We start from the raw sequence: 27,840 nt of genomic DNA, 5'->3' as shown, positions 1-27,840 counted from the left end.
GAGGAAAGACAGAGAGGGAGATGGTTCACTCCCCAAGTGGCCACAATGGCTGGAGCTAATCCAATCTGAAGCCAGGAGCTTCTTCCAGATCTCCCATGTGGGTGCAGGGTCCCAAGGCTTCGTACCATCCACTACTGCTTTCCCAGGCAACAAGCAGGGAGCTGGAAGGGAAGTGGAGAGCAGCTGGGATGCAAACCATCACTCATATGGGATCCTGGTGTGTGCAAGGCAAGACTTTAGCTGGTAAGGTTACCACACCGGGCCCTGCTACACTTTTGATCCAGCTCCCTGCTAATAGTCTGGGAAAGTAACAGAAGATGGCCCAAATGCTTAGGAACCTGCAGCTGTGTAGGAGACCAGAGGATGCTCCTAGCTTTGGACGGTCCAGCTCCAGCTGTTACGGCCATTCAGGGAGTGACCTAGGGGATGAAAGATTCATTCTCTCTCTGTTTCTCTCCCTCTCTCTCTCCGCCTTTCAAATAAATAAAATCTAACTTCCTCACAGCATATGGAACAACAGCTAGTTGCTCCTCAAATACTCACCAAATATATATATTGAAAAAACAGATCAGATTTATGGAGAGAAAGAGAGACAGAGAGAAGGGTCTTCCATCCACTGGTTCACTCCCCAGATGATCACAATGGTTGGAACTGAGCTGAGCTGATCCGGAGCCAAGAGCCTCTTCCAGGTGTCCTGCAGGGGTGCAGGGTCCCAAGACTTTGGGCCATCCTCCACTGTTTTCCCAGGCAGGGCAACTGGGACATGAACCATTTCCCATATGGGATCCCAGCACTGGCAAGGTGATAATTTAACCATTGAGCCATTGCACCAGGTCCCCAAATACTCACTTTTACCACCTCCTTATCAAATGGGGTCCACTTTGATCTGCCCAAGGTTGGATTTAGCCTCCACTTTTAAAAAGATAAAATAGAAGTTAGAGGCAGCACACATGGGAAAATGGGCTGTTGCATGACTTTGTCCAATATGATGACTAAATCTTGACTCAGGAGCAAGCCTCCCACCCTGGGAATATTTGCTCAGTATCTGCTAGCAGTGTCTGCCACCTTTATAAGAATCCCCTCCACCATTCAGACTAGCAGCCTCAATTTGCTTCAGATATCAGCAATAGCTACATAAATACTAAACAACTATCATATAGAATAATTTTATCTTCCCAATAACCCCAAGAAATAATATTATTGTCTGCATTTTGCATTTATTTAGGAAATCCAGTCTCTAAGACTTTAGCTGACTCACCTGAAGTCACAGAGTAGGTGGAAGAGATAACAATTTGAACACAAGTCTGTTCTGACTCCGAAGTCAATGCTTTTAAAGATTCATTTTATTTTAAAATACTATACCAGGCTGTTGCTTTAGGTTTACCCATAGATTATGTTAACCACCTGACGAGGATGTTACATGGAAGTTTAAAACTCAGCTATTCTAGAACTGAAGTTTTTCCTGTACCTTTGCTCCTCTTAGTCAACGACTAAATCCAGTAGGTTATTGATGGCAGTACTGCTACACATATTCAGCATCAGGTTTGCCCAGGTTCACTCCTAATCCAAGAGGGAGAGTGAGGCCCCTTTAACTAGCCAGCAGGGCTAAATGAGGCTCACAGGGACAGTCCTCAAACATATCAAAGAATCGAGGACAGACTGATCCATGTGTCTTACTGAGGGCATAAGTTTGATGCATATCAACTTAAACAACAGTTCTCTGCTTTCTGGAGGAAATTGGTACCTATTGAAGGGAAAGCAATTAGGTTGTAACATACAGGCAGATCAGAGTGGCCATGGCTCTTCATTTGGCCTTGCTGTTTTCTGTATGCACTGTACAAGGCAAAGCCCAAACTTAAGCAGGCAATTTGAAAGCCCAGGAGAAATTAAAAACTCCTCTTGCTCTACTTTCCAACAGAAAAATTCACCCCAGCATTATGCAGCCTTTACTTTGAGAGCAGCTTTTTCAACCCAAATCTCTCTAGTAGTCTAGTAAAAAAAAAAAAAAAAAAAAAAAAAGAGTTCCATGGCAGCACAAAGAGAAGGCAGTCCCATGTTTATTATCAATTATCACCCTATCAGGTCTTCTTGATAAGTCCTGAAATAAAAGAGAAAAGAACTAAATTCTGAATCAACAATAGCAAAGTCTTTTTTTTAAAAAAAAGAAATTTTATCAATAAGCTCTCATGGAAGTTTTTTGAAATTTTCTTAAATATTTGAAAAAATTATAGTAAGAGAAAGAGACCTCTTCCATCTGCTGGTTCATACCCCAAATGACCACGATAATTGGGGTAGGGCCAGGCCAAAGCCAAGTCTCCCACATGGATGCAAGGTCCCAAGCATTAGGGTCATCTGCCATCTGCACTGCTTTCCCAGGCCATTAGCAGGGAGCTGGAACTGGAACAGCTGGGACTCCAGTGCCCATATGGAATGTTAACTCACTGCACTACAAAGCCGGCCCCAAAGGCAAAGTGTTTAAGTGAGGAAAACCCCTGTAGTATCAGTTGCCAAAACCGGTAGATACAGGGAATCTCCAGACAGTGTGAATCACAGGACTGCAGAACAATCTCTCCCTGTCCCTCCAGTGTTCTTTAGAATCTTACTTCTTCACCTTTATCCAGCAATGAGAAAATATTGCTGTAGCAGCATATCATAAATTCTCAGTGACTAAGATGAAGACTCATTCTGCTTCTGCCACCCTGATGCTAACAGGCTCAAGAACTTCGGATTAGGTGTACTTGCAATTTTCCTGGTGGGGAAAGAAAAGAAATAAAAATGCTGTAGACTTGGGCCCAGCATGGTGACCTAGTGACTAAGGTCCTTGCCTTCCACGCACCAGTATCCCATATGGGCACCAGTTCTAATCCCGGCAGCCCCACTTCCCATCCAGCTCCCTGCTTGTGGCCTGGGAAAGCAGTCGAGGACAGCCCAAAGCCTTGGGACCTTCCACCCACATGGAAGACCCACAAGAAGCTCCTGGCTTTGGATTGGCTCAGCTGCAGCCATTGCAGCCGCTTGAGTGAGTCAGAGGATGGAAAATGTTCCTCTCTGTATATATTGAAAAAAAAAAAGCACTAAAGAGTCAGGGGAAGGTAATTTCTGCCTGGCAGATAGAATGTCCAATCTTGTGTCCCGCACTGGCATGCCACCCTTTGACTCCCAGGTCTGGCTCTGGGTCCAATTCTTTCTTTTGGCTCCAGCTTCTTCATAGTTTGGGCTATCGGAGGCTGCAGCAATGGCTCACCTAGTTGGGTTTCTACCATCCACATAAGACCTAGTTTGAGTTCCTGGCTGCCAGCTTTGGCTATCCCAGCCATTGCAGGCACTTGAGGAGGGAACCAGCAAATGGAAGCTTACTTACATATGTTCTCTCTCCTTCTGCCTCTCAAATAATAATAAATACAAAACTACAGGGGCAAGCCTACAAGTTTAAAAACAGGTTAAGCGTCTGGCACCATGATATAGTAGGCTAAGCCTCCACTTATGGTGCTGGCATCCCATATGGGCACCTGTTTGAGTCCTGGCTACTCCACTTCTGATCCAGCTCCCTGCTAATGTGTCTGGAAAAGCAGCAGGAAATGTCCAAATCCTTGGGTCCCTGAACTTACATGGGCAACCCAGATGAAGCTCTGGCTTCAGACCAACCCAGTTCTTGCCATTGTGACCATTTGGAGGGTGAACTAGTAGATGGAAGGTCTCTCCTTTCCTTTTCTCTGTAAATCTGCCTTTCAAATAAAGCAAATCTTAGAAATTAAAAAAAAACTGAGAAGAAAAAAAGAAACCGATAAAGACACTCAAGTTCCAGGTGAGAGTACCTGGTATTGTTTCCAGTTCTGAATTCCAATTCCAGCTTCCTGTTAACATAGTAACTGGGTCCCTGTCACTCTTACTGAAGACGGGTTATCCTGGTCCAGCCCTGGTCAGGGTAGACATTTGAAAGGTGAACCAGCTGAGCCATGTCTGTCTCTCAAATACATAAATAAAAATGTAAAACTGTTATACAGGTCTGGGGGTCAGGACAAATATTCATACCACTTGCCATTGCTACATCTTGAAGGTATGTTTGTGATCTGGGGGACAAATAAAATTGACGAGGGCATTAGTATTCTGCAAAGTCATACCTTATTTGCTCCCAAAGAGGAGAAGCAGTATTCCCAAAAGCATGGGATAAAAACTGAGCCCAGCCAACACCTATTCTCCCAACAGTGTGTGTCTTGTCTCAACTGCATACTTAAGGCAAAAGTTGCATTACTTTGGTAGACTCTCATTCCAGCCCAGACTAAAGTTCATATCCTTCAATCAGTGAATGAATAAAGACATTGTGGTATATACATCCAGTGGAATACTACTCAATAGTAGAAAGCAATGACCTGTTGATGATGGCAATAACTTGGAAGGATCACAAACATATAATGTGAGATGAAAGAAGCCAGTCTCCCAAGAGGTTACGTGCTGTGTGATGCCATCTATGTGACCCTCTGGATAAGGGTGAATTTGAAGAGCAGATCAGTGGCTGACAGGGGTTAGCAGTAAGGGGAGGATCTGACTCAAAAGGAAGGCAGAGGGCCTGGCACGGTGGCGCAAGTGGTTAAGGTCCTCGCCTTGCACGTCTGGGATCCCATCGCCGGTTCTAATCCCGGCAGCCCCGCTTCCCTTCCACCTCCCTGCCTGTGGCCCGGGAAAGCAGTCGAGGACGGCCCAAAGCTTTGGGACCCTGCACCCACGTGGGAGACCCGGAAGAGGCTCCTGGCTTCGGATCGGCATAGCATTGACCGATGCGCTCACTTGGGGAGTGAATCATCGGACGGAAAACCTTCCTGTCTGTCTCTCCTCTCTGTATATCCGCCTTTCCAATGAGAAAATAATAAAAATAAATCTTAAAAAAAAAAGTTAACTGTAAAAAAAAGGAAGGCAGAGTGAGTTTGCTGCAGTGGTGAGACTGTCTTGTATTCTGTTTGTGGCAGTAGCTACATAAATCTGTTCAAATTTATGAGTAAGTCATTAACAAAAAGTTAGCTTTGCCAAAATAACAGAAAAGAACAATGAAAGAAGTGGGAATGGCCCAAGAAGTGGACACAGTGAAGACAAAATGACAGGTGGAGTGTGCTAAAGTGCCAATTGACACACACATCCCTTATCAGAGTAGTCTGGTAAATTCAGCCTACTCTAATTCCTATCCAGCTTTCTGCTGATACATCCTGGGAGACAGCAGTGTTCAAGTCCCTGATGTGCCTTCCACATGGGGAGCCCAGGTGGTGACTGCCTGGCCTGGTCTTAGCTGTGGTGAGCACTGTGGAGCAAAGCAGCAAATAGAAGATTTTTCTCTCGGTCTCTGTGTTGTTCTACCTTTCATATAGATGAAAATAAATAAACTTGCTTTTTTAAAGGAAGACACAAAGAAAGTATACCTTTAGCAACCAAATAAAAACACAGGTAATCTGTTCCCAGTCCCCACTCCTAATTATTCTTTTTAAAATTTGAACTTTTACCTTTTACACCTCAAATAACCTTTTTTTTTCATGATAGACCAATACATACACATAATGTGTTTGTGTTCTCACATCAGCAAGACTAAATGACTTTAATTTTTAAATGTGAGTTATATATTTAAAACAGATTTTTTTAATGGAAAGCCAGATTTTACAGAAAAAGGATAGACAGATCTTTTACTTGCTGGTTACTTCCCAGGTGGCTGCAGTGGCCTGGAGCTAAGCTAAGCTAAGCTGAGCTGAGTTGATCCAAAGCTAAGAGCCAGTAATTTCTGGACCTCGCACATGGGTACCATGGCTTTGGGCTATCCTCCATTGCTCTTCCAGGTCACAAATAGGGAGCTGGATGGGAAGTGGAGCAGCCAGGACATGAACCAGTTCCATATGGAATGGTGGTACTTGCAAGCTGAAGATTAGCCAGTTGAGCCACCATACCCTGGTTAGTTATATTTTTTATAACTACATTATATATTTCTGTTTTCCCAAATACAGTCCTCACAGTTCAACCCTCCACCAATCACACACACACACACACACACATTTTTTCCCTAGCTTTAATCTGCAAATGAGACATCTCTAGGTTGGAGGAAGTAGAGAATGAGAAGCAGGTTGTATACAGCTAATGTGTCACTGTATAGACTCTCTGGGTGGAAAATACCCAGTCTACCAGTTAATTAAAGCATTAATCTAAGTGCAGGCTGATCCTGGGAATGCTTTCCTGGCTAGAGTTTAGGGTAGCAGGAATTGAGTAGGAAAGTTCTTAGGAAACTCAGTTTGCTTTTTTCTTTGTAGGTGGGGCATCCTTAAATGTTTCTTGCCTATTTAGGAGGATTTCTAAGGAGCTGATCTCTAAAAACAGAATCTAGGAAAACAAATGCAGGGCAGAGAAAGATAGGAAGTAAATCCAATGTGATGGTGTGTTGGCCTGGAATGAAATCAGAATGTGCTGGTAATTAGTTAAAGTGTAGTTTTACTAGTTTTGGAATCATATAGACTGACTTCAAATTTATCATGGGTTACAGGGCTGGCCATGTATCTTGTTAAACCTTGCTTTTCTCATCTGTAAAATAAAGATCTTAAGGGTTTTGTTTTTTTTTTTAAAGATTTATTTTAATTTCATCGCGAAAGTCACATATACAAGACAGGAGGAGAGACAGAGAGGAAGATCCTCCATCTGATCATTCACTCCCCAAGTGACTGCAACGACTGGTGCTGTACCATTCTGAAGCCAGGAGCAAGGAGCTCCTCTGGGTCTCCCACGCAGGTGCAGGATCCCAAGGCCTTGGGCCATCCCTGACTGCTTTCCCAGGCCACAAGCAGGGAGCTGGATGGGAAGCGGGGCTGCCGGGATTAGAACCAGCGCCCATATGGGATCCCAGGCATGCAAGGCAAGGACCTTAACCACTAGACCATCTCGCCGGGCCCCAGAGCTACACCTTTCAAAACTCCTTTTCTACACACAGATGGTAGAGCACTCACATCTACTAGTTTTCTCTGCAAATACCATCAACCACAGAACTAGGCTCACCCAGAGCCTAGAGCCAGGAATTCAATCTAGGTCTCCTACTTGGGTGACAGGAACCTAATTTCTTGAACGATCATTGTGATCTGCATTAGCAGAGTCTGCATTAGCACAAAACCGGATTCACAAGCCTGACCTGGTGTCAAACTCTGATCCACTAGGCCAAACAACCACTCATCCCCCCACCACCTACTGAAGACTTTATTGATGAAACGATAGAGTATCTGTGGTTTGATTTAAGGTCTTTCAGAGGGTGGAGGATTGATACAACAAAGATGTCAGCCTCATGGCCCAGATGGAGGAGCTTTTTCCAGGGATTACCTTTAGGTTATGTAGTAGCTCTTCCTTTCTGTTTGTTTTCTTGCAGAACTCTCAGAGATTGAGCCCAATGTATTCCTTCGTCCTTTTCTGGAAGTGATTCGCTCTGAAGACACCACCGGCCCCATCACTGGACTGGCACTTACTGCTGTCAACAAGTTCCTGTCCTATGCACTTATAGGTAAGAGTACAGGCTTTGTTGGATGAATAGCATTTCATTTCCTGCTTCTTCTGGGGTACTCAGGCCTTAGACAAAGAGTTGGTGATACTGGAAAATTTTCCCCAGCTATCCCTTTCCTTGTGCAAGAGAACCATGATTGAGGCCAGCTCTGTGGCATCAGGTGAGGCGCCTGGCCACATGGCCCGCATCCCATATGAGTCCTGGTTTGAGTCCTGGTTGCTCTACTTTAAATCCAACTCCCTACTAATATACCTGGGAAAGCAGCAGAACATGTCCCGAGTATTTCAGCCCGTGCACCCATGTGGGAGACTCAAAAGCTTCTGCCTTCAGACCAGCCCAGCCCTGGCCATTTGGGGAGTAAACCTGCAGATGGAAGATCTCTTTTTCTCTCTTTTTCTCTGTGACTGCCTTTCAAATAAATAAATAAATAAATAAATAAAAATATTTTAAAAGAAAAATGAGAAATAGGAATTGTTATAAGCTTCTCATCTGACTAATTGACTCAGGTTGCACGGGAGAGGAAGTTTGCCTGGAACTGTGGTTCTTCCAACTGCTTTGTTTATGGAGCCCTTGGAGATTTGATTTTTCTTTCACATTGGTTTTTCTTCTTTTAGCTGTTTTTCAAATAAAATTCATACTTTTTTCATACTTATAATTAGAATATTAACCTGGCTTGAATGCATTCTATGCATTTTTGTAATTATGAGGATGCTTCAAACCATTTGTGTAAAACAATATTTAAAAAGCATGTTTGGAGGGGCCCGGAGAACTAGCCAAGCAGCTAAAGTCCTCACCTTGCATGCACTGGGATCCCATATGGGTGCCAATTTGAAGCCTGGCTGCTCTTTTTACTTCCCATCCAGTTCCCTGCTTGTGGCCTGGGAATGCAGTAAAGGACAGTCCAAAATCTTGGGACCCTGCACCCATGTGGAAGACCCAGAGGAAGCTCCTGGCTCCTGGCTTTGGATCAGCTCAGCTCTGGCCAATGCAGCTACTTGGGAAGTGAACCATTGGACAGAAGATCTTCCATTGATTCACTCCCCAAGTAGCCGCAAAGGCCCTAGCTAAGCTGATCCGAAGCCAGGATCCCATAGCCTCTTTGGGGTCTCCCATGCGGATGCAGGGTCCCAAGGCTTTGGGCCATCCTTAACTGCTTTCCCAGGCCACAAACAGGGAGCTGAATGGGAAACAGGGGTGCCAGGATTAGAACCAGTGCCCAAATGGGATCCCAGCACATTCAAGGCAAGGGCTTTTATTGCTAGGTCACCACACCAGGTCCAGTGCTCTTGTTTTAAAAAAAGATTTGTTTATTTGAAAGGTAGAGTTACAAATTGAGCAGAGGAAGGCCTCCCGTCTGCTAATCACTCTCCAAATGGCTGCAGCTGCCAGGGCTTGGCCAGTCCAAAACCAGGAACTTTTTCCTGGTCTCCCACATGGGTGCAGGGGCCAAGTGCTTGACCATCCTCCACTGCTTTCTCAAACATTTTAGCTGGGTGTTAGATTGGAAGTTGAGCAGGTAGAACTCAAATGCATTCATATGAGATGCTGACACTTCAAGCAAGGGCTTAACTAACAATGCCGCAGTACCAACCCCTATCATGATGCTTTTAAAACTATAGACTTGAAACACATGAAGCTTGTTTCCTTTTTATTAATAAAAAGTCTTTAAAATGTCCTTACTAGTTTTACTTTGAAGTATTTCTGAAATTGAAATTTCTGGATGGTATGTATATATTACATTTTTGTAGATACTACCAGGTAGCTTTTCTAGAAGACAGTAATGTTTACATTTCCGCCAGCAACATTTGAGTTTCCAATTCCATCACTATTGTATACTGTTACTTTTTTTGATTGTAACAAATTGGTGGGTTAAAATATAATATTGTTCTTAATCCATAAGGTTGAAAATTTGAATTTCTCCTGCTTTGCCTGGTTTTTTTTTTTTTTTTTTTTTCATTAAATTGGATTGGTTTTGGTCTTGGTTTTTTTTTTTTATCAGTTAGTAGGACCTCTGGTAAGGATATGATCCCATTATAGTATTTGTTCCCAGTGTAGGCAAATATTCCACCCTGTTTGTAGTTTATCTCTGAATTTGTTCATGGTGTCTTTTTTTCAGTTTCCATTTTTAATTTAGTTGGTCTTGTCACTCAGGATTCCGAATTCCTTTTCCCCTTTTGCCAGCCCATATACAAAGATGAGGAACACAAAAGACGCAGCTGTCTTTGTTTCTAAGTAGGGAGACAGGAAAAGAAGAAACTCAGGAAGTAGCTGGCCAGAACAAAAAAAAAATGGTTTTCAGTTCAGGTCAAGGGAACTCTTTACCTTCCTAGGAGTTTCTGTCTCCTTCCCCAAAGCATTAGGATCCTGAACAGGCGTCCTGGTGCCAGCCAGGCTCTCAGCAGGTTCACCAAACTTTGCAGGCATCTTCATTCTGGCTCCATGCTGTTCCTAAAGAAAATGAAGCCTGCCGCCTGCCGCCTTGCCCTGAGCACCATCTGCAGGTCAGCTCTGCTCAGTGTCCAGCAGCTGTCCCTTGGGCCATTTCCCCCTGATGTCTTGGAGTGACTGTCTCCCCTTCCTGGAGTTGGCAGACAGGCTGGTCATTGGAGACCTCAGGCCAGCTGGTCATTGGAGTTTCCTGCAGTTGGAAAGGAGAATGCTGGAGGTGGTGACTGCAGTGGGCCTGAGAAAGGAACAGGAAGGAGTGAATGAAAGCCAAAGGAACGAATGAGATAAGGTTGGCAGATGTCCCTGAAGTTATCTCCGGAGTGACTGTAAAAGAAGGACATTCCAAGAAAGGGGTCTTGGAGAAGACAAAGTCTGTTAAATGAGCCCAAGCCAAACAACCCTTTGATCAGGCTGCCCTTCTAGAAGAAGTCACTTCTCACCTGAATCTTGTGACCCAAGGGTTCTGGGGTTCCGAGGACCAGCCTTTTGTTTGACCCCACACAGCTGTTGAATGAGGATTTGTGACACTGGCTAGCTTGCTTGCAGGCCCTGCCTGTGATTCTAAAGATCTGTCATTATTACCTGCCTTTTGTAGAAAATTAACTTTGCTATTTCATTTGGGCTCAGGAAATAAGAACTAAAAAGAGATCATTAAGTCACCTTAACAAGACAAATTACTGAAAGAACAGGAAAAAAAAAAAATAGTCCCCCAAAGAGCCTTTGGAGTTAGCAGCAAGACTGCCATTTCCTGAGTGTGTAAGATTTTCTGTGCGCAGGCCTGGCGCGATGGCCCAGTGGCTAAATCCTTACCTTGCACATGCTGGAATCCCACGTGGGTGCTGGTTTATGTGCCCACTGCTCCACTTCCCATCCAGCTCCCTGCTTGTGGCCTAGGAAAGCAGTCGAGAATGACTGGGAGCCTTGGGACCCAGCACCCACGTGGGAGACTTGAAAGAGGCTCCTAGCTTCAGATCGGCTCAGCTTCAGCCATGGTGCCATTTGGGGAGTGAACCTAAATAGCGGATGGAAGATCTCTATTTCTGTCTCTACTTTTCTCTGTAAAATCTGCCTTTCCAATAAAAATAAATAAATCTTACCAAAAAAAAAAAGATTTTGTGTGCTGATAGAAGCTGTCACTGCCCTACACTGTTTACCCCGAAGCTCGCTTCCTTCTGCATGCTTTCAAAAGTAGTCAGTAGGAGAAGGAGCATTTGACCAAGTGTCAAGAACTAAAAACAAGAAGGATGAAAGTCTTGTGGCTCACGGTTATAAGAGAAAATGCTCTGGCTTTCCTTACCATTCCAGGAGCTTTAGACTCAGCAACCTCATGAATTTCAGTTACCCAGAAAGAGAAAATGGCAAAAATGTTATCTTATTTGAAAGAGAAAGAGTTTTCCATCTACTGGTTCATCACCAAATGGCTGCGATGGCTGGTCAGGACCAGGCCAAAGCCAAGAGCTGCTTCTGGCTCTGTCACGTGGATGGAAGGGCCCAAGCATTTGGGCCATCCTCTGCTGCTTTCCCAGGCACATTACTAGGGAGCTGGACTGGAAGTGGGGCAGCCAGGACTCAAATTAGTACCCATATGAGATGATGGTGCTGCAGGGGGCAGCTTAACTTGCTGTGCTACAACACTGGTCCTGGCAAGAATTCCCACCGTTTGAAAGTAGGAGGTGTGCCTCTGTTACATCATGCTACTTGCAGAGCAACTTTCTGTCACTCTCAAGAGTTTTAACATATGCCTGTCTTCCTCCCTGCCACTACTTCCTTTTTTTTTTAAGATTTATTTATTTTTATTGCAAAGTCAGATATACAAAGAGGAGGAGAGACAGAGAGGAAGATCTTCTGTCTGGTGATTCACTCCGCAAGTGGCTGCAACAGCCGGAGCCATGCCAATCCGAAGCCAGGATCCCAGAGCCTCTTCCATGTCTCCCACACGGGTACAGGATCCCAAGGCTTTGGGAAGTCCTCGACTGCTTTCCCAGGCCACAAGCAGGGAACTGGATGGGAAACGGGGCCACTGGAATTAGAACCAGTGCCCGTATGGGATCCTGGCGTGTGTAAGGTGAGGATTTTAGCCGCTAGGCCAGCCCACTGGGCCCCACTGCTTCCCTTTCAGGACTAAACAACAGACCTGGGACAGAAGCCAGAAATTCAGGCAACTCTTCTGGACCCTATTAGGCTTTTATGGAGGCACCAGCTTCGGCTACTCCTTGAGACTGTTTTCACATATGGACAGAAGTGGAATGCCCCCTCCTTAGTGCTGGTTGTCTAACCCCTAGCATCTTTCCTTATTCATGGCTGAAATCCCCACTTCCCCACCTAGCCAGCCCTGTTTACTCTCTCACTTTTTCTCTCCTAATGCTTAGTCAAGCTGGTAGCAGGATTCTTGCTCAGTGTCATATTGCTTTCAGTAATAATGAAACCAAGGAGCTCTCTTAGCTGCTGTAATGTGGCACCCAGATGTAAGTATGGATGGTATCAGCTTTTCATATCTTACCACAGCACCTGAACTGGTTTGAAAGTTCAGGAGAGGCTATATAACGTTGGTATTAAAAGCTCTGGCCCAGACCTGGCGCAGTAACCTAGTAGCTAAAGTCCTCACCTTGAAGATGCCGGGATCCCAAATGGGCACTGGTTCTAATCCCAGCAGTTCTACTTCCCATTCAGCTCCCTGCTTGCAGCTTGGGAAAGCAATGGAGGATGGCCCAAAGCATTGGGACCCTGCACCTGCATGGGAGAACCAGAAGAAGTTCCTGGCTTTGGTTGGGCTCAGCTCTGGCAGTTGCACCCACTTGTGGAGTGAAAGCTGGGGCCCTACTTAGCATTTGCCTTGGGCCAAAACTTTATACAACAAGCCCTTCAACAAAATAAGGTTTATACCAGTGATTGCCAAAGTGCTGTTTTTTATCTAGCAGTATTAATTTCACTGTGGATCTTGTTAGAAATATAAATTTTCAGACCTCACTCTAGACATACAAATCAAAGAGTCTGCAAGTGGACCCAGCAATTTGCATTTTTGTTTTCTAAATTTGCTTTAAAATATTTATTTTTATTTGAAAGTCAGATTTACAGGGAGGAAAGAAAAAGATCTTCCATTCACTGGTTCACTCCCCAAATGGCCACAACACCTGGAGCTGAACTGATCTGAAGCCAGAAGCTTCTTCTAAGTCTCACGTGGATACAGGATCCCAAAACTTTGGGCCATCCTCTACTGCTTGCCTAGGCCTAGGCCTCGGCCTCAAGCCGGGAGCTGAATGGCGAGTGGAACAACTAGGGCATGAACTGGCATCCATGTGGGATGTTGGTGCTTGTAGGCAAAGGATTAGCCTGTTGAGCTACTTACTGTGCTGGTCCAACAATTTGTTTTTTTTTTAACAAATGATTTTGATTCACACTTAAACATGTGAACCACTGTTCTTACCTAGTGGAATTTGCAGTGAGGAGCTCTTTAAAGCCAGTTTTTGATTTTTAAAAAAATTCTCTGGGAGCTCAAGGAGAGGGGAAAACTGAAACCTTTCATAGCAGCCTCTAGACTGTCTCACTTTTTCTCTGCTCTTTATGTCATTCCATCTGTCCTTTTTTTCTGGAGCAGATCCCACTCATGAGGGCACAGCAGAGGGCATGGAGAACATGGCAGATGCTGTCACTCATGCACGTTTTGTGGGCACAGATCCTGCCAGCGATGAGGTTGTCCTGATGAAAATCCTTCAGGTAAGCACCAGGGGAAGAGTAAGTGGGCTAATGGCCAGAGGCTGGTGCTGTGACTCTCCTTACCCAGCTGCCCATTGGCAGCATGTTGGCTCCAGGAAGACTTAGGGAACATCTTATGTCTCCAAACAGGCAAGTTAGCACCTAAAGTAAAAAAGCTTTTTCCAAAGATTATTTAAAGTGGTAAGTGAATTGATATCGGATACTAGAGGTCCTTAATATACCTGTCCCTCAGGCAGAGCGTGTCTGTGTTATCATCTGTTGAGCTTGGCCAGGACTGGAAAGTGTTCTGAGCATTAGCAGAATTGTACAGAGTGAAAAAATGGTTTCTGGGATACTCCTACCAAGCTGAAGAAAGGCGGGCGTTCTTGCTAGCCTCCCTGTCTGAGCTCTTAATTCTTCCTTGGGACACTGGAGAAGCTGGGGTAAACTGCTCCTCACTCAGCCGGCCTGCTTACTCACAGCGTCTCCTTTTTCTTGCTGGTAGGTTCTACGGACCCTGTTGCTGACTCCAGTGGGTACCCACCTAACCAATGAATCTGTGTGTGAGATTATGCAGTCTTGCTTCCGGATCTGTTTTGAAATGAGGCTCAGTGGTAGGTATTTGACTATTGAATTTCTCCCTTCTCTGGAAGCCAGTGTCTGAGAATGAACACAGAGCACCGTCCCTGAGCCCGAGAAGCAGAAAACTCGGAACTCATACTATGTTTACATCATGGAACCACGGGGGTCTAGAAATATCTGCACTGGTTACTGTGAAGCTGGAATAGAGACCTCAGCCTGTTATGTCAGGGCAGAAGTTGGGATAGATCCCAGGTTGACTCAGCCCAGGCACTGAATCCCCCTCCCCTGGGATTGACACCCGCCTGCTACCCCAAAGAACAAATGTATCACGCCACTTTCCCTGACTCAGTAATGCCACCTAGTGGGCCAGTGAGCCAATGGCTGCCAAGCTGCACTGGAGCTGGTTTTAATAAGTTTGGCATAATCCTTGGTAAACAAGGTTTGGAGGGGAGTCTGCCCTGAGAAGCCTCCTGATAATAGCACGGCAAGTAATGACACCTGTGTTATTTGTTTTTGCCTGTGCAGAGTTATTGAGAAAATCCGCAGAGCACACTCTCGTAGACATGGTGCAGCTGCTCTTCACAAGGTAAACCTGCTGCTGTTTGCTTCAGTCCGGCTGCCCAGGCCTCTTGAGTCTGCCTGCTGCTACACAGCCACTTCAGGGACCTGGCCAACCCTACAGCCATGGGAGAGGCCACGGGGAATATGGACGGGGATAGTTCTCTGGGCCCAGGGTTACCAAGCAAGGGAAAAGGAGGAGGGAGCTAGCTTGGCCTCCAGGGGAGGCACAGGGTTATTTAATCTAGGCTGACAGATCTCATTCTGCTTCCCAAACTTGCGTCTGTTTCTGTTCAGGAAGCAGCTGAGAAAGGGAACCCAGAGACTTTATTAATTCAGAAGAACCTGGCACAGATTGCTGAACTCCTAGAGCTCCACCTGATTACTGTGAGAGAAGGTCAAGGCTGGGGTGACCAGCAATCTTGGTTTCCCTGGGACTCTTGATTTTAGCACTAATAGTTATTGCACATTCCAGCAAACTTGTCTGTCCTAGGCAAACCAAGATGGTTGTTTACCCTAGGTAAGGCCCTCAGCCTATGAGGCCTTTGCACGCAAGGTCTCACCACCTACTTTGAGCACCTCCTTTCTGTGGACTTGCTTTTGGAAGAGCTGAGGAATTGGCTTTAAAACCTCCCCCTAGGATTTCTTTTTTCTCTTAGATCCATAGAAAATAATCTTTACTATCTCACACTAGACAGCCATTGGACCCTACTACAGTGAGCTTCTTACTTCTCAGGCTCAGATTTACTGGTTTTGAGACTTCAAGCTGCCTTTTGTTTCTCGCCCTGTGCTCAGTCTCCTGGGGTTTTTTTAGACTGCCCTCTCCCCATCTCTTGGCTTCCAGCAGTACTTACCAAGTGAACACAGCAAGGAGTCAGTTTGAGGTTTCATGAAAAGAACTTCCATAGTCCAAGGGCATTTTGTCACCTTACCCTGAGTCTACATTCTTTTGTTCATGTCATATGTTCCCAATTCCTGTGGCTCTCCAGTAACACTCTGCAAAAAGTGAAATTAGCCTGCTTCTCTTCCTAGCTTGTCCTAGAAGAGAGCATGCTCTGATCTATGGCTGGCATGGAGAGGAATATCTGTCATTCTCTCTGCTGACAATCTATGGATTCTCTATGTTATAGGTTACCTCAGTTTAAAGAAGAACCCAAGAGCTATGTTGGGACCAACATGAAAAAGGTATGATCTGAGAATGACCTCCTGTCCCTCGTCCAAACTTTAATCTCCCAACTTCAGGGATATGTGATACCCTTGCTTAGCAAAGATGCACTTTTAGTTAGACATATCTTCTTGGGTCCAGAAATAAATCTCACTGTTTTAATGAGAAATTATTCTCTCATGGATACCTCTCCTTTCCCAGGCTTTCCCTTTCTGGCCTTAGATGACCCACCAAATAACTTGCTGAGACAGTCCTTCATGGAAACTGACTGAGACCTGTCAGCTGGGCTGGAAGTTTATGCTGGCAAAGATGAAGGTCTCACCACCTTAGGGCTCAGCTTTGTGGGCAGATTAGAGGCCATGCCCCACATCCTAGCCACCGCTGGGTTAGACTGGGCTCATGCTTGTTCTAGTCTCTGTTGAAGAGGTAAATCAAGCCTAACTCCAAACCAAAGGATTCTCAAACAGCTTGGAAAAGAATGGGGATCAGAAGAATGGCCTCTTTCTGTCTTGCCTGAAGCCCTGGAGCTCAGAGGCCTGGAATGAGGATTCTTCTTGTCACCCTAAGAGGTTCCTCCCATGGAGCTGACCCTTGGGTGTTTGGTGCATGCACCTGGTCTTCCCTTCTCCCCTGCCATCCATCCCCATTCCTGCCCTGCTCCCTGTTGGCTTGTGTTTGAGTTTATTTCACTTTGTTTAAATCGTACATTTGCCTGTCTTTCACAGATTTCTCCATGTCTTCTCAACAAACTGGAGCTAAGTAGTGGGGAACAGACCAAAGCCCTGAACCAGTTAGAGAGGGTACTTCTCTTTAAGAACCTCAAGGTCTCTCTCCCTCTCCCTCTTCTTTCCTCCTTTTTATTTATTTCCTTAAATGTGTATTATTTTTTTATATGTAACACCTGGGTCCTATTTCCATCGTGTAGTGTACAACTTACCCCTTCCTAGTAACACAACTTGGCTTTGAAGAGTTGCATGTTCTTATAGCTTTGCAGTGTTGGGAATTCTCCTGGGCATCTGGTTGCCTAGAAGCAAGAAAAGAAAGCCTTGAGTGTCACACAGTGGCCCAGAGAGCCTAGGTCCTGCTGTCACCTTGTGGTGATGCTGAAGAGCCACAGTTTCTAGGGAAACTATGAGGGACATTCAAGTAAACATCCTTCCCTCTCTATCCTCCCTGCCTTAAAGCTGTCATGGAGAGCCTAAGTCCCTCAGCTTTATCTCCCTGCCTGGATTGGGTCTGGAGGGAAGAGATAGTCCCTCTAGATTGGGTCTTTTTTTTTTTTTAATTAGAACTGTTGGTTGATGGGAAGGAGCCAGAAGCTTGGGACCAGGGTAGCTCAGGGCACTAAGAATACATTGGGAGCTTCAAAAATGGCCTCTGTCCTTTAAAAATCAGCATGTAGGGGAGCTTGGAGGGAGGTTCCAAGTTAGAGATTACCATAATCCCTACACCTCTGCTTTAGGAAAAATGGAGAGGTATGGGCTGTCTGTGCTTACCATTACAAACAGAAATGTGCATGCTAGAATTGTGGTTGTGGACATTCAGGTCACCAAAGATAAAAGTAACTGTACATCATGAACTAACTACATAGTCCATAGGCTTGTATTTTCTCTTAATGCATTATCTCTATTTTCATATGTGTGCCTGCACAGTCTCAAGTACAACTCTATTCAGTGGCTACTCAGTATGTTGTTTGAACTGTTAACCTAGGACTTGCTCTTTAATAAAGAAACAAAAGCTTTGTTTGCTCTTGTACAATTAAGAAAGTGTAAAGTTCCATGAATATTTGCTGCCCATCTGTACCTTGGGATCTTAGGAAAGACAGCATAGTTTCATTCTTTTCGAGGGCTGAGGCATTTATAAGGACTGGCAGCCTCTCAGCTAAGAACACCCATTCAAGTGACCAGCTGGCAGCTAGCTTAGCAGAGCACAGAGAGGAAAACAGGAAAGGCTCACCTGGGTGTATGGAGGAATCTCAATGACTGACTGCTGCCTGGCTTCTCAGGGGAATTAGGACTGCTTGGAGGAGTCCTACTGAAAGAAGGTAGCCTCTTGGAGAGAAATGCTGTCATGAAATTAGGTATTCTTCTGGAGCTCAGTGGCAACTGCCAGTAAAGCCAGAGGGTTCTTCATAGTCTTTGATGATGTCTTGGGCCTCTTACCCTTCTGTATATTTAGCTGACTGTTTTCCCAGATTGTATTTTATCATAAATTTGATCCAACTGAATTCCAGTGGCTGCTAGAGAAAACATCCTTCTGATTCCTGGTTAGCCACAGAACAACTTAAAGCTTAAATCTAGGTAAATGACTACAGGTATTTGGAGATGAAAGGAGACGAAGTATAAATTGAATATGAGGTTCTTGCTATGTTAGAAGAAAGAATTCAAGTCTTAGCCTTTCTCCTTTCTTAGAAGGAACTGTGAGTAAGGAGAAATCATTGTATGGTTTCTAAGAAAGGAGTCAAAGGGTAACTGGGGCAATTTGAGATAGGAAACCTATTCCCAAATAGTAGAAGGAATGCAGTAGGCCAAGGCTAATAAGGATATATTCATCCTTTAGAAAGAGGCAGGGAGGGCCCGGCGCGGTGGCGCAAGTGGTTAAGGTCCTCGCCTAGCACGCCCGGGATCCCATATGGGCGCCGGTTCTAATCCCGGCAGCCCCGCTTCCCTTCCAGCTCCCTGCCTGTGGCCCGGGAAAGCAGTCGAGGACGGCCCAAGGCTTTGGGACCCTGCACCTGCGTGGGAGACCCGGAAGAGGCTCCTGGCTTCGGATCGGCATAGTATCGGCCCGTTGCGCTCACTTGGGGAGTAAATCATCGGATGGAAGATCTTCCTCTCTGTCTCTCCTCTCTGTATATCCGCCTTTCCAATGAGAAAATAATAAAAATAAATCTTAAAAAAAAAAAAAAAGAAAGAGGCAGGGAGAAAAAGTGCTACTTTCATGGTTCTTGAAAGAGGGTTGCTGTTGCCTAACCCAGTATTGGTATTACTAGTCTAGGAATAGTTCAGAATAACTGCAAAGGGATTGAGTTCAAACCCCCTCCCTCCCAATGTGAAAGCATCAGGGCTAGGAAACAAAAATAGGCCTAAAGTAACTGCAAGTATATAGAGTCAAAGAAAATGCATGAGAAAATGTAGATATTAGCATAGTCAACATATAATAGAGATTATCCGTTGAGACTGGAAGGAAGCTGTAAGAGGAATAGAAATACTACAGGAAGAGGGGAGTAAAATAGAGCAGGGATCCAAAGAATCGGCAGCCTCACCATCTAACAGTGTAAATGTTTAATCTAGAAAGACCAACAATAAGAAGGTCAGAAGGTCCCATTGATATGCCCAAATTGGGAGTAGGAAAGTGCAGAGCAGCAACATAGCATGGCCCTGTATCCTTAACCCCACAAATAAACCATGATGTCACTTTTTTTTTTAACTCCAAAAGAATAAGCTCTTAACCAATTTGATAGAAAAAATCCAGAGAATAAAGACTATTTTTAGCCACAAAGAAATAAGAAAGCTAAGGTGGAAGGAGTAGGCTGTCATGGTTGAATATAAACTAACAGTAGGAAGATTCAGAGAGCCCCTGCCCTGACTCTGTCCACAAGAAGGGCGCGGACTGGCTACAGGACTCAGGACTGCCAATTAGTGTAACTGCAGGACCCAGGGAAGCAGAATGATAAGTTTTTAAGCTGGCCCTTTAATGACCAGCCAAGACGCAGAGTGTCGCCATGCACACTGAGGCTGCACACCAGGCTCTCAGGCAACACGTGTGGAGCCAGGCTAGAGAATTAGAAACGTGAACTGACGGTCTGAATTCTTATGTTAGCACAAATGTGGGGTGTAGATGGTTTTCTAGAGACCAGTAGGATTAAATGAAATAGGGATTTCAGGGATAGAGTCTTAGTTTGAATACTCTTTATATGACCACTAATGAAATACGGTATTTTCAGCTGAAAATGAGAGCAGGAGGCATGAGTGATGCATCCAAATGGAAGAAACAGAAGAAATCCCCCCGCCCCCCACGCCATATGACCAAAGTCAGCCCAAGTTCAGAGCTACACACTCCCAGTGGAACCACCTTGTCCTCTAACCTCACTGGTGAGTGCCCTGAGCAGCTGATGATGATCAGGACGGCCAAGGGAAAAGTTCTGCTCGCTCCTGAGGATTTCTAAATGGGAGACCAACTGAGGGCCTTTGGGCTTCCTACTGAAGCAACAAGGGGCACTGCAGCTCAGTTAGGCTGTAATTATTTAGCAGCTCCTTGGTGACTTAGGGTGATCCTTTCAGGGAGACCGTGACCACCTTAAAGAAATTAAGGTACTCAAAGATGAACCTGCCTGAAGAAGACAGCCACCCAAAACATGCAGGGTGTGTTGGTACCATGTCTCTCCTCCTTCCCTTCTTTCCTTTGCAGGTGGTATGCCCTTCGTTGATGTGCCTACTCCTGTCTCCTCTGTGAGTTCAGAAGCTGCCTCAGCAGTGGTCAGCCCCTCTACAGACAGTGGCCTGGAATTTTCCTCCCAGACTACCTCCAAGGAGGATCTCACTGACCTGGAACAACCTGGCTCTCCTGGCTACAGCACCGCCCCCGAGTCTGGGAGCAATGAGTCAGGGGTCCCTGAGCAGCCTGACCTCCAGGTATGGCTTTGATTTCTAGAGCTCCTCTCCAATCTTCCACTGTGGGAATTGGTTTAATCCTTTACCTAGGTTTTGGTTCAAGGAAAGATTAAAGTGGTAGCAGAGTGAGGGGTGAAAAGGAGTGTGGCCTGTCTCCCAAAATCAGCTGTGCTGCCTAGAAAGCCCATAGCATGACTCACTGTGAATCAGCTCAGAGGATTTGTTAAGTTATGCATAGAAATAGTACGTGGCAAAAGGGAGGGGGCTGGAGGCTGGACAGGGCTTTTTCTGAAAGGTAATGTTCTAAATCCTAAGGCTATGAGAACTTTTTCACCTCTAGGGTTCTAGTGATGCCTCTGGAACCATCTAGTGTTTCTCTGAACCATATTGCACTGATTCATAAACCGATGAGCTGGCCCTACACCTGCAGGGCAAGAGACAATTTAAAGGACGATACTTAAATGGAGTGAATTGCAGCTTGCTCTTGGCTCATCCTTATTCCTGTATCTCCCTGCCTCTGGTCACAGCAGGAAAGGGCCCAAGTGGAAAAGGCCCAGTCAGCATCCGTGGAATCCATCCCAGAAGTGTTAGAGGAGTGCGCCTCTGCTGCTGACCACTCTGACTCGGCCTCTGTCCATGACATGGATTACGTCAACCCCCGGGGTGTGCGTTTTACACAGTCCTCTCAGAAAGAAGGTGGGCACTCTCTGGCAGGCTCTGTCTACTCACCCGTCCTACCCACTGGCCTACCTAAACCCAGAAGACCATGCACCAAGGTGACTACTGCCTGCTGGTCCAAGTTCCAGGCTGTTTTCTAGTTAGGAAATGGAATCAAACCATAAAAACTTGCATGGATGGAGCGCTTCCCTATCTTATACAGAAGGGATTTTGATCAATAATAGGAAGAAAGAGGCATAAATAGAAAGTAGGCTACTTTTAAGGAACTGTTTTATTTATTTGAAGGGCAGAATTTTAGCAAGAAACAGATGTTTTATCTGCTGGTTCACTCCCTAAATGACCATATAGCCACAATCAGGCCAGATCAAAGCCAGAAGCCAGGAGTCTCCTCTGAGTTACTCATGTGGATGCAAGGGCCAAAGCACTTGGGCCATTTGCTGCTGCTTTTCTCAGGCGCATTAGCAGAGAGCTGGATCAAAAGTGTAGCAGCTGGACTTGAACTGGTGCCCATATGAGATACTGCATTCCAGGTGATGGATTAACCTTTTATGCCACAATGCTGGCCCAAAGACCTTAGGACTTTTTTTATTTTTAAAGGTTGATTTATTTTTATTGGAAAGGCAGATATATAGAGAGGAGGAGAGACAGAGAGGAAGATCTTCCATGTGATGATTCACTCCCCAAATGGCTGCAACTGCTGGAGCTGCTCCAATCTGAAGCCAGGAGCCAGGAGCTCTTCTGGATTTCCCACGCAGGTGCAGGGTCTGAAGGCTTTGGGCCGTCCTTGTCTACTTTCCCAGGCCACAAGCAGGGAGCTGGATGGGAAGCACAGCCACTGGGATACAAACCGGCCGCCCTCATGGGATCCCAGTGCATTCAAGGCAAGGACCTTAGCCACTAGGCCACCACACTGGAATCAATCTTAGGACTTTTAACAGAAGGATAGTTTTATTAATTCTAATTGCTTGTAATAAATGAGACCAGCTCATTTCTTCTCCAGGAGGAAAAATCATTGAAAAGAATCACTTGCCTGAAATTACCCTATACAGTGCAAGACAGACTAGTCTAAGCCAGCAGGTAGTTGTTTTCTTAGCAATCTCTCTCTCTCCTCTTGCCTTTCCTAGGCACAACTTTGGTTCCCTATGGTCTGCCCTGCATTCGTGAGCTCTTCCGCTTCCTTATCTCCCTCACCAGTCCACACGACCGCCATAACTCAGAGGTTATGATCCACATGGGACTGCATTTGCTGACAGTGGCCCTTGAGTCAGCTCCTGTGGCTCAGTGCCAGACGCTCTTGGGCCTCATTAAGGATGAGATGTGTCGCCACTTATTCCAGGTAAGACCAGGTTACTCAAGGGACTCAAGAGCCACTGTCTGATTTTTAGGGTCCCTCAAGGGCCAGGGAAGCACAGAGAGGTTTAGCCAAGTGTCTGAAGGCTGTAGAACCGAGAACAGCCCCTCTCTTCTAGTTGATCAGTAGTTCATAGTAGAAGGATTCTTATAGTTCTCCTCTGATAGCTAAAGAGGAAGAATATAAAAATGACTACACAGTTGGTTTCCTCAAAACATGGGACCTGAGATAACTTGGCCCTGTTTGCTCTTCTGCCTCTCTTGGTAGAGTTTTTATCAAACTCATGAATCTCATGGCCTATGCTATCATTTGTAGCTGCTCAGTGTAGATCGGCTGAACCTTTACGCTGCTTCCCTGCGTGTATGCTTCCTGCTGTTTGAGAGCATGCGGGAGCACCTCAAGTTTCAACTGGAGGTGAGTTGACCTTGAAAGAAAAAGAAAAAAATACATATATATGTGACATCCTCAGTGGGACTGTGCTTTCAGGTGGGACTTAGGAGCTTCCTGTAGAAGGGCACTTTGAATCCCCATGGTTGGGTACATTGACTAACTACAATAGGAAAGTTCAGAGAAGCCTAACAAAAATTGGCCAGCTATAAACTAGAGGAATTCAAATAGGAGAACCTCATCATGAGGGGGAGTAGCTTCTCTGCTTCACAAGCAGGCAAGTCAGATGAACACTGTTAAGATGCAGAAAGTTACTCTGAAACAGGACCAGGACAGCCTCACATGGAAGCCACAGAAATGGTGATGGGCAGATCAGCCATGAGGTAGAGAGCCGTACCATACAACTCAGCACAGATGCAAAGGAGGATGATCGATTTTAGGAGAGGAACACTTTGGAGTATCTCTTAATGTATACCTTGTGCTACTGTTTCCTGTTTAAGGCTGTTTTTGTTCAATTTTGTTTTTGCTTTTTTCTTGTCTCGACCCCTTTCCCCAACCAAATGGTAATTACTGGGTTATTGCCAGATGTACATCAAAAAGCTCATGGAGATCATCACTGTGGAGAACCCCAAAATGCCTTACGAGATGAAGGAGATGGCACTGGAAGCCATCGTGCAACTGTGGCGCATCCCAAGCTTTGTCACTGAGCTCTACATCAACTATGACTGTGACTTCTACTGTTCAAACCTCTTTGAAGACCTCACCAAGCTGCTGTCCAAGGTGCTGAGCATTGCCGCTGCTTTCAGATTGAAGGCTGTCTCGGGCAGATCTGTTCCATACTAGGAAGGAAATGTCTGAGAGCCAGGAAACAGAAAGAAGAAAGACCCTTTCTTTTTTTTTTTTTATTGTTGCTTACACTGTATTGTGTAGTACAGTTTTATAGGCGCTGGGGATTCCCCCCAGAAAGACCCTTTCTAAGAGTAATGTTAGAAGTTATAGAAGGCTTCAGGATTCTGGGAAAATGATCAGTGCGTAAAATGTTCTGATATTGCATCTAACGGATCTCTTTACTTTCCAGAATGCCTTCCCTGTGTCGGGTCAACTCTATACAACACACCTGCTGTCTCTTGACGCCCTGTTGACAGTAATTGACAGCACTGAGGCACACTGCCAGGCCAAAGTCCTCAATAGCCTCACCCAACAGGAGAAGAAAGAACCAGCCCAAGTCAGCCACGAGGCAGTGGATGTCACCCAGGAAGCTAGCAATAGTGAGAGACATTTCTTTTTTGGGGGATTCTGTGTTTACCTGTTCTCTGCTTTGAGTCCTTCTTTCTCTTCATGTTACTTTCCTGGGCTGCTTCCAATTCTGTCTCCAGGGTTTTATGGTTTAAATCACAGACCAGTCAGGCTAGTTAGCTGGACTTATAGACTTCTTTTCTCTCTCTGCATTTTGATTTTTTAAATAGAACAAGGGAAAGGAAGAGAACAAAAATTAAACGATATATAACTCTGTCCCTAAAAGTTCCAGGCCCTACCTCCTCTTAAACCCCAGTATCTGCCTCCACTCTAATTAGTCTTCTCTATCTGCCCCCTTGAGAGTAAAGTTGCAAAAGATCAAGGAAAGTGACTAGACAATTCCTTTATTACATTATAGAATGTAATGCTTGACTGACCTAAAACAGTGACCATTTACTTTGACTTTGTCCTAGTCAGGGTTGACATTCTATGTGGGAGCATGCAAGCTTTCTTGACTTTGGACTTCATTTCTTCTGAAGCTCTGCTTGGCTTCCTGTCCCATAAACCTTCATGTATCTTCTTCTCTCCTACTAGCTGAGAGAGCAGTCAGTGATGGGAAGACTGTAGGCATGACCCCAGATGTCCCAGGCCTGCATCTGCCGAGTGGAGGGCGGCTGCCAGGAGAACATGGGAAACTGGGATGTGGTGATCTGGAGGAATCTGGTGACTCTGGTGGTAGGTATCGGGTGTCCGTGACCCTCCACTGAAGTTCCTAGTGCAGAGTGGAGGGAGGGAAGACAGAGATACCTAAAGCAGTACCTCACTGTGCCTTCAAACCCAAATAGAAGAAATACTTGGAGCCCCAGAAGACAAGCCCTCCACAGAAATCAAAAACCAGTGAAGACAAACCAATTTCTAGGGATCTCCATTTTTCAATGGGGAGTATTTCAGTAATCCTCCAAAAGTCATCTGGTAGAAAGCATCTGACAAACTTTTCTCTTTCTTCCATTCCCAGCTGACAAAAAGCTTACCCGGAAGCCACCTCGATTTTCCTCTCTCCTGCCAGATCCACGAGAACTAATTGAAATTAAAAACAAAAAAAAGGTACATGCATGTACTGCCCAGAACTCAGCCTCTAGCCATCTCTGGTCTCTTCAGACTTCTGTCACAGAGGAGGAGGGAGAATCTAGCAGTTCTCTGTGGGGCTTCCTAAGGTTCATCCTTAGCCCATGGGGTTTCAGCAAGTGCTTAGCCTTCTTGGAAGACTTCTACTCCTAAGCTGTGTCACTGGGCATTTCTTATTGTGCACCCCTGGGAAAATGCTATATCAGCTGAGACTCAACTGTGACTGATAATGGGGACAGCAGCCCTGGGAGTTGGTGTCATGTGGGTCACTGAAGGTTATTGGTCATCTCTAGCTCTGGTGTGATGATTGGTAATAAAAGGGAATTGACATTTATTCTGGTGCTTTAGTAAAGTTCAAATAACTGTTTGTGCTTTTGGTTTTCTTAACAAAAGAAAACTCTATTTAACCCTTTCTTCCTTTCACTGCCATTCCTAAATGGCTGCTTTATGTGTGTCTTTGACTGCAGGGCTCTGACACAATATATAGAACCTTATCATTACAGTTCATCCATCCTCCCTGTGACACTCAGGGCTTTGTAAGCCACATAACAAAAAAAAAAAAAAAAAAGGAGAATCCAGTCTATCCATAAACAGGATGCTGGCTATCAATAGATACCAGAAAAGGCATATAAACAGAGACAATTCTCTAGTGTCTTCTACTTCTCACCCCAATCCTCAAGTTGAAAGGTGGCAGCCATATGCATCTTGAGCACCCAAAAAAAGTGATGAGGAGCTCCTCACCCAGTTTTAGGGAGACATTCAGGGGAAAGCTAGGGCCAGCCTGACTCGGGGCTTGGTCCTGGAGTCACTAAGAACCCATCCCAGCAGTCTATAAGGTGACCAGCTGGGAGCTGCAGTGCAACCAGCCTGCCATCGCCTGATGCAGGTCCAGAGCAGCTTGGGAGACGTCTAGTTTTTGTTTTGTTTCGTTTTCCCTCCAGCTGCTAATCACTGGCACAGAGCAATTTAACCAGAAGCCAAAGAAAGGTATCCAGTTTTTACAGGAGAAAGGTCTTCTCACCATCCCCATGGACAATACAGAGGTAGCCCAGTGGCTCCGAGAGAACCCTCGGCTGGACAAGAAGATGATTGGAGAGTTTGTGAGTGACCGCAAAAACATTGACCTGTTGGAGAGCTTTGTGAGGTGAGGAAGCTGTAAGGTAGAACATATTGGGTGATCAGTCTGGGGAGACAAGACGTCCCTCCCTCAAAGTAGCCTCAGCCAGCTCTTGTTGCTGACCCAGGTCACACACATTTCCTCTAACCACTGTTTATATCTGTTTGTACCAGAAGGGACCTCTTGCAAGATAGTTTTGGGAACCCCTCCATACTGCACAGATGGCATTACAAAGCAGTAGAATTAGGTTTCATGGGGTGAGGTTTTATTAGGCGACTTTGCTAACATGACAAGGACTAAGGTTGGAAGCTGTGTTAGGGATGACCCCTTTGCCAGAGTCCTCAGCTTCCCCTCTGTCAGTAAAAGAAGTTTAGGGGGACTATGGCTAATTGAGGGCCCAATCATGTTTAGCTTTTACGTCTTCAACCACTCCATCCTTCTTTTTCCTATAGCACCTTTAATTTTCAAGGTCTGCGACTGGATGAAGCTCTCCGCCTCTACCTGGAAGCCTTCCGTCTGCCTGGAGAAGCACCTGTCATCCATAGGTTGCTGGAGGCATTCACAGAGCATTGGAGGGTGAGTTTGAGTGCCAGGGGCTGAACCCAGATCCTGGGACAGTTTGAGGGCTTCTAAGGGCCTAGCTAAGAACCCAGCTGTTGTCTCTTAAGAGGCTTGAGAGTGAAGTCAATGAGCTACCCACAGAGAGACCCGCTTCTGATAAGGAGTTAGCAAGAGACTGGCCACTTTGTGGGTGATATCTTCTCTCAGCACCAGCACTGACCAATGAGTTGGTAGTGAGGGCTTGACTGGCAAGAGAAGGACATTGACATAGGCGGGGTCTTTGCTTTTTCAGAATTGTAATGGCTCCCCATTTGCCAATAGCGATGCCTGCTTTGCCCTGGCCTATGCTGTCATCATGCTTAACACTGACCAGCACAACCACAATGTTCGCAAACAGAATGCACCCATGACTCTGGAGGTAAGCTTGGGTCCCAGCCAAAGCAAGAAAGAGATCCAGTGTGGCTTTAGAGGTAACAAGAACATAGGATTTCCAGTAGACATAATGGACAGAGTTCTGAACAGGTAATCAGGGAAGGATGGCTAACCCAGAAGGAAAACTGAGTTGGGGGAGCTGGGTTCCTTCATTGGTTGTTTCCTAGGTCCTAGTTACCACAGACTTGGGAGTTTCCTGTTGCCAGGCCAGGGGTGGGGGTGAGGGAGGGTCAGCCAGCATTGACGCTAGGGGTGGCAAGCTTACTATCCTGTTCCTAGGAGTTTCGCAAAAACCTAAAAGGTGTGAATGGAGGCAAGGATTTTGAGCAGGACATCCTGGAAGACATGTACCTTGCCATCAAGTGAGTATATATGGAGACAGTA

At 45.5% G+C, this 27,840-nt stretch overlaps 1 protein-coding gene across 14 annotated transcripts in view; it reads left to right on the top strand.

Moving 5' to 3' along the window:
- The window catches only part of GBF1 (golgi brefeldin A resistant guanine nucleotide exchange factor 1), a 126,518-nt gene that overhangs the window by 88,218 nt on the left and 10,460 nt on the right, over window positions 1-27,840 (top strand). For 6 of the 14 annotated variants that reach the window (XM_040992226.1, XM_040992227.1, XM_040992224.1 and 3 more), the window contains exons 4-21: window positions 7,379-7,510; window positions 13,554-13,672; window positions 14,157-14,265; window positions 14,759-14,819; window positions 15,922-15,976; window positions 19,903-20,050; window positions 20,367-20,590; window positions 21,100-21,265; window positions 22,372-22,583; window positions 22,914-23,012; window positions 23,571-23,765; window positions 24,064-24,253; window positions 24,816-24,956; window positions 25,237-25,325; window positions 26,288-26,490; window positions 26,916-27,039; window positions 27,317-27,442; window positions 27,736-27,818. In XM_040992226.1, the coding sequence (XP_040848160.1) occupies window positions 7,379-7,510; window positions 13,554-13,672; window positions 14,157-14,265; window positions 14,759-14,819; window positions 15,922-15,976; window positions 19,903-20,050; window positions 20,367-20,590; window positions 21,100-21,265; window positions 22,372-22,583; window positions 22,914-23,012; window positions 23,571-23,765; window positions 24,064-24,253; window positions 24,816-24,956; window positions 25,237-25,325; window positions 26,288-26,490; window positions 26,916-27,039; window positions 27,317-27,442; window positions 27,736-27,818 (2,476 nt within the window). Of the gene's footprint in view, window positions 1-7,378; window positions 7,511-13,553; window positions 13,673-14,156; window positions 14,266-14,758; window positions 14,820-15,921; window positions 15,977-16,681; window positions 16,781-19,902; window positions 20,051-20,366; window positions 20,591-21,096; window positions 21,266-22,371; window positions 22,584-22,913; window positions 23,013-23,570; window positions 23,766-24,063; window positions 24,254-24,815; window positions 24,957-25,236; window positions 25,326-26,287; window positions 26,491-26,915; window positions 27,040-27,316; window positions 27,443-27,735; window positions 27,819-27,840 lie in introns of all 14 variants that reach the window. The other 8 variants (XM_040992222.1, XM_040992221.1, XM_040992218.1 and 5 more) reach the window with 5 other exon arrangements.

Source organism: Ochotona curzoniae, unplaced genomic scaffold, assembly GCF_017591425.1.
Source record: "Ochotona curzoniae isolate NIBS_2020 unplaced genomic scaffold, NIBS_Ocur_1.0 contig_66, whole genome shotgun sequence".
Classification (NCBI taxonomy): Eukaryota; Metazoa; Chordata; class Mammalia; order Lagomorpha; family Ochotonidae; genus Ochotona; species Ochotona curzoniae.
The sequence above is the reverse complement of the archived record's forward strand: the minus strand, read 5'-3'. Positions and strand labels throughout refer to the sequence as shown.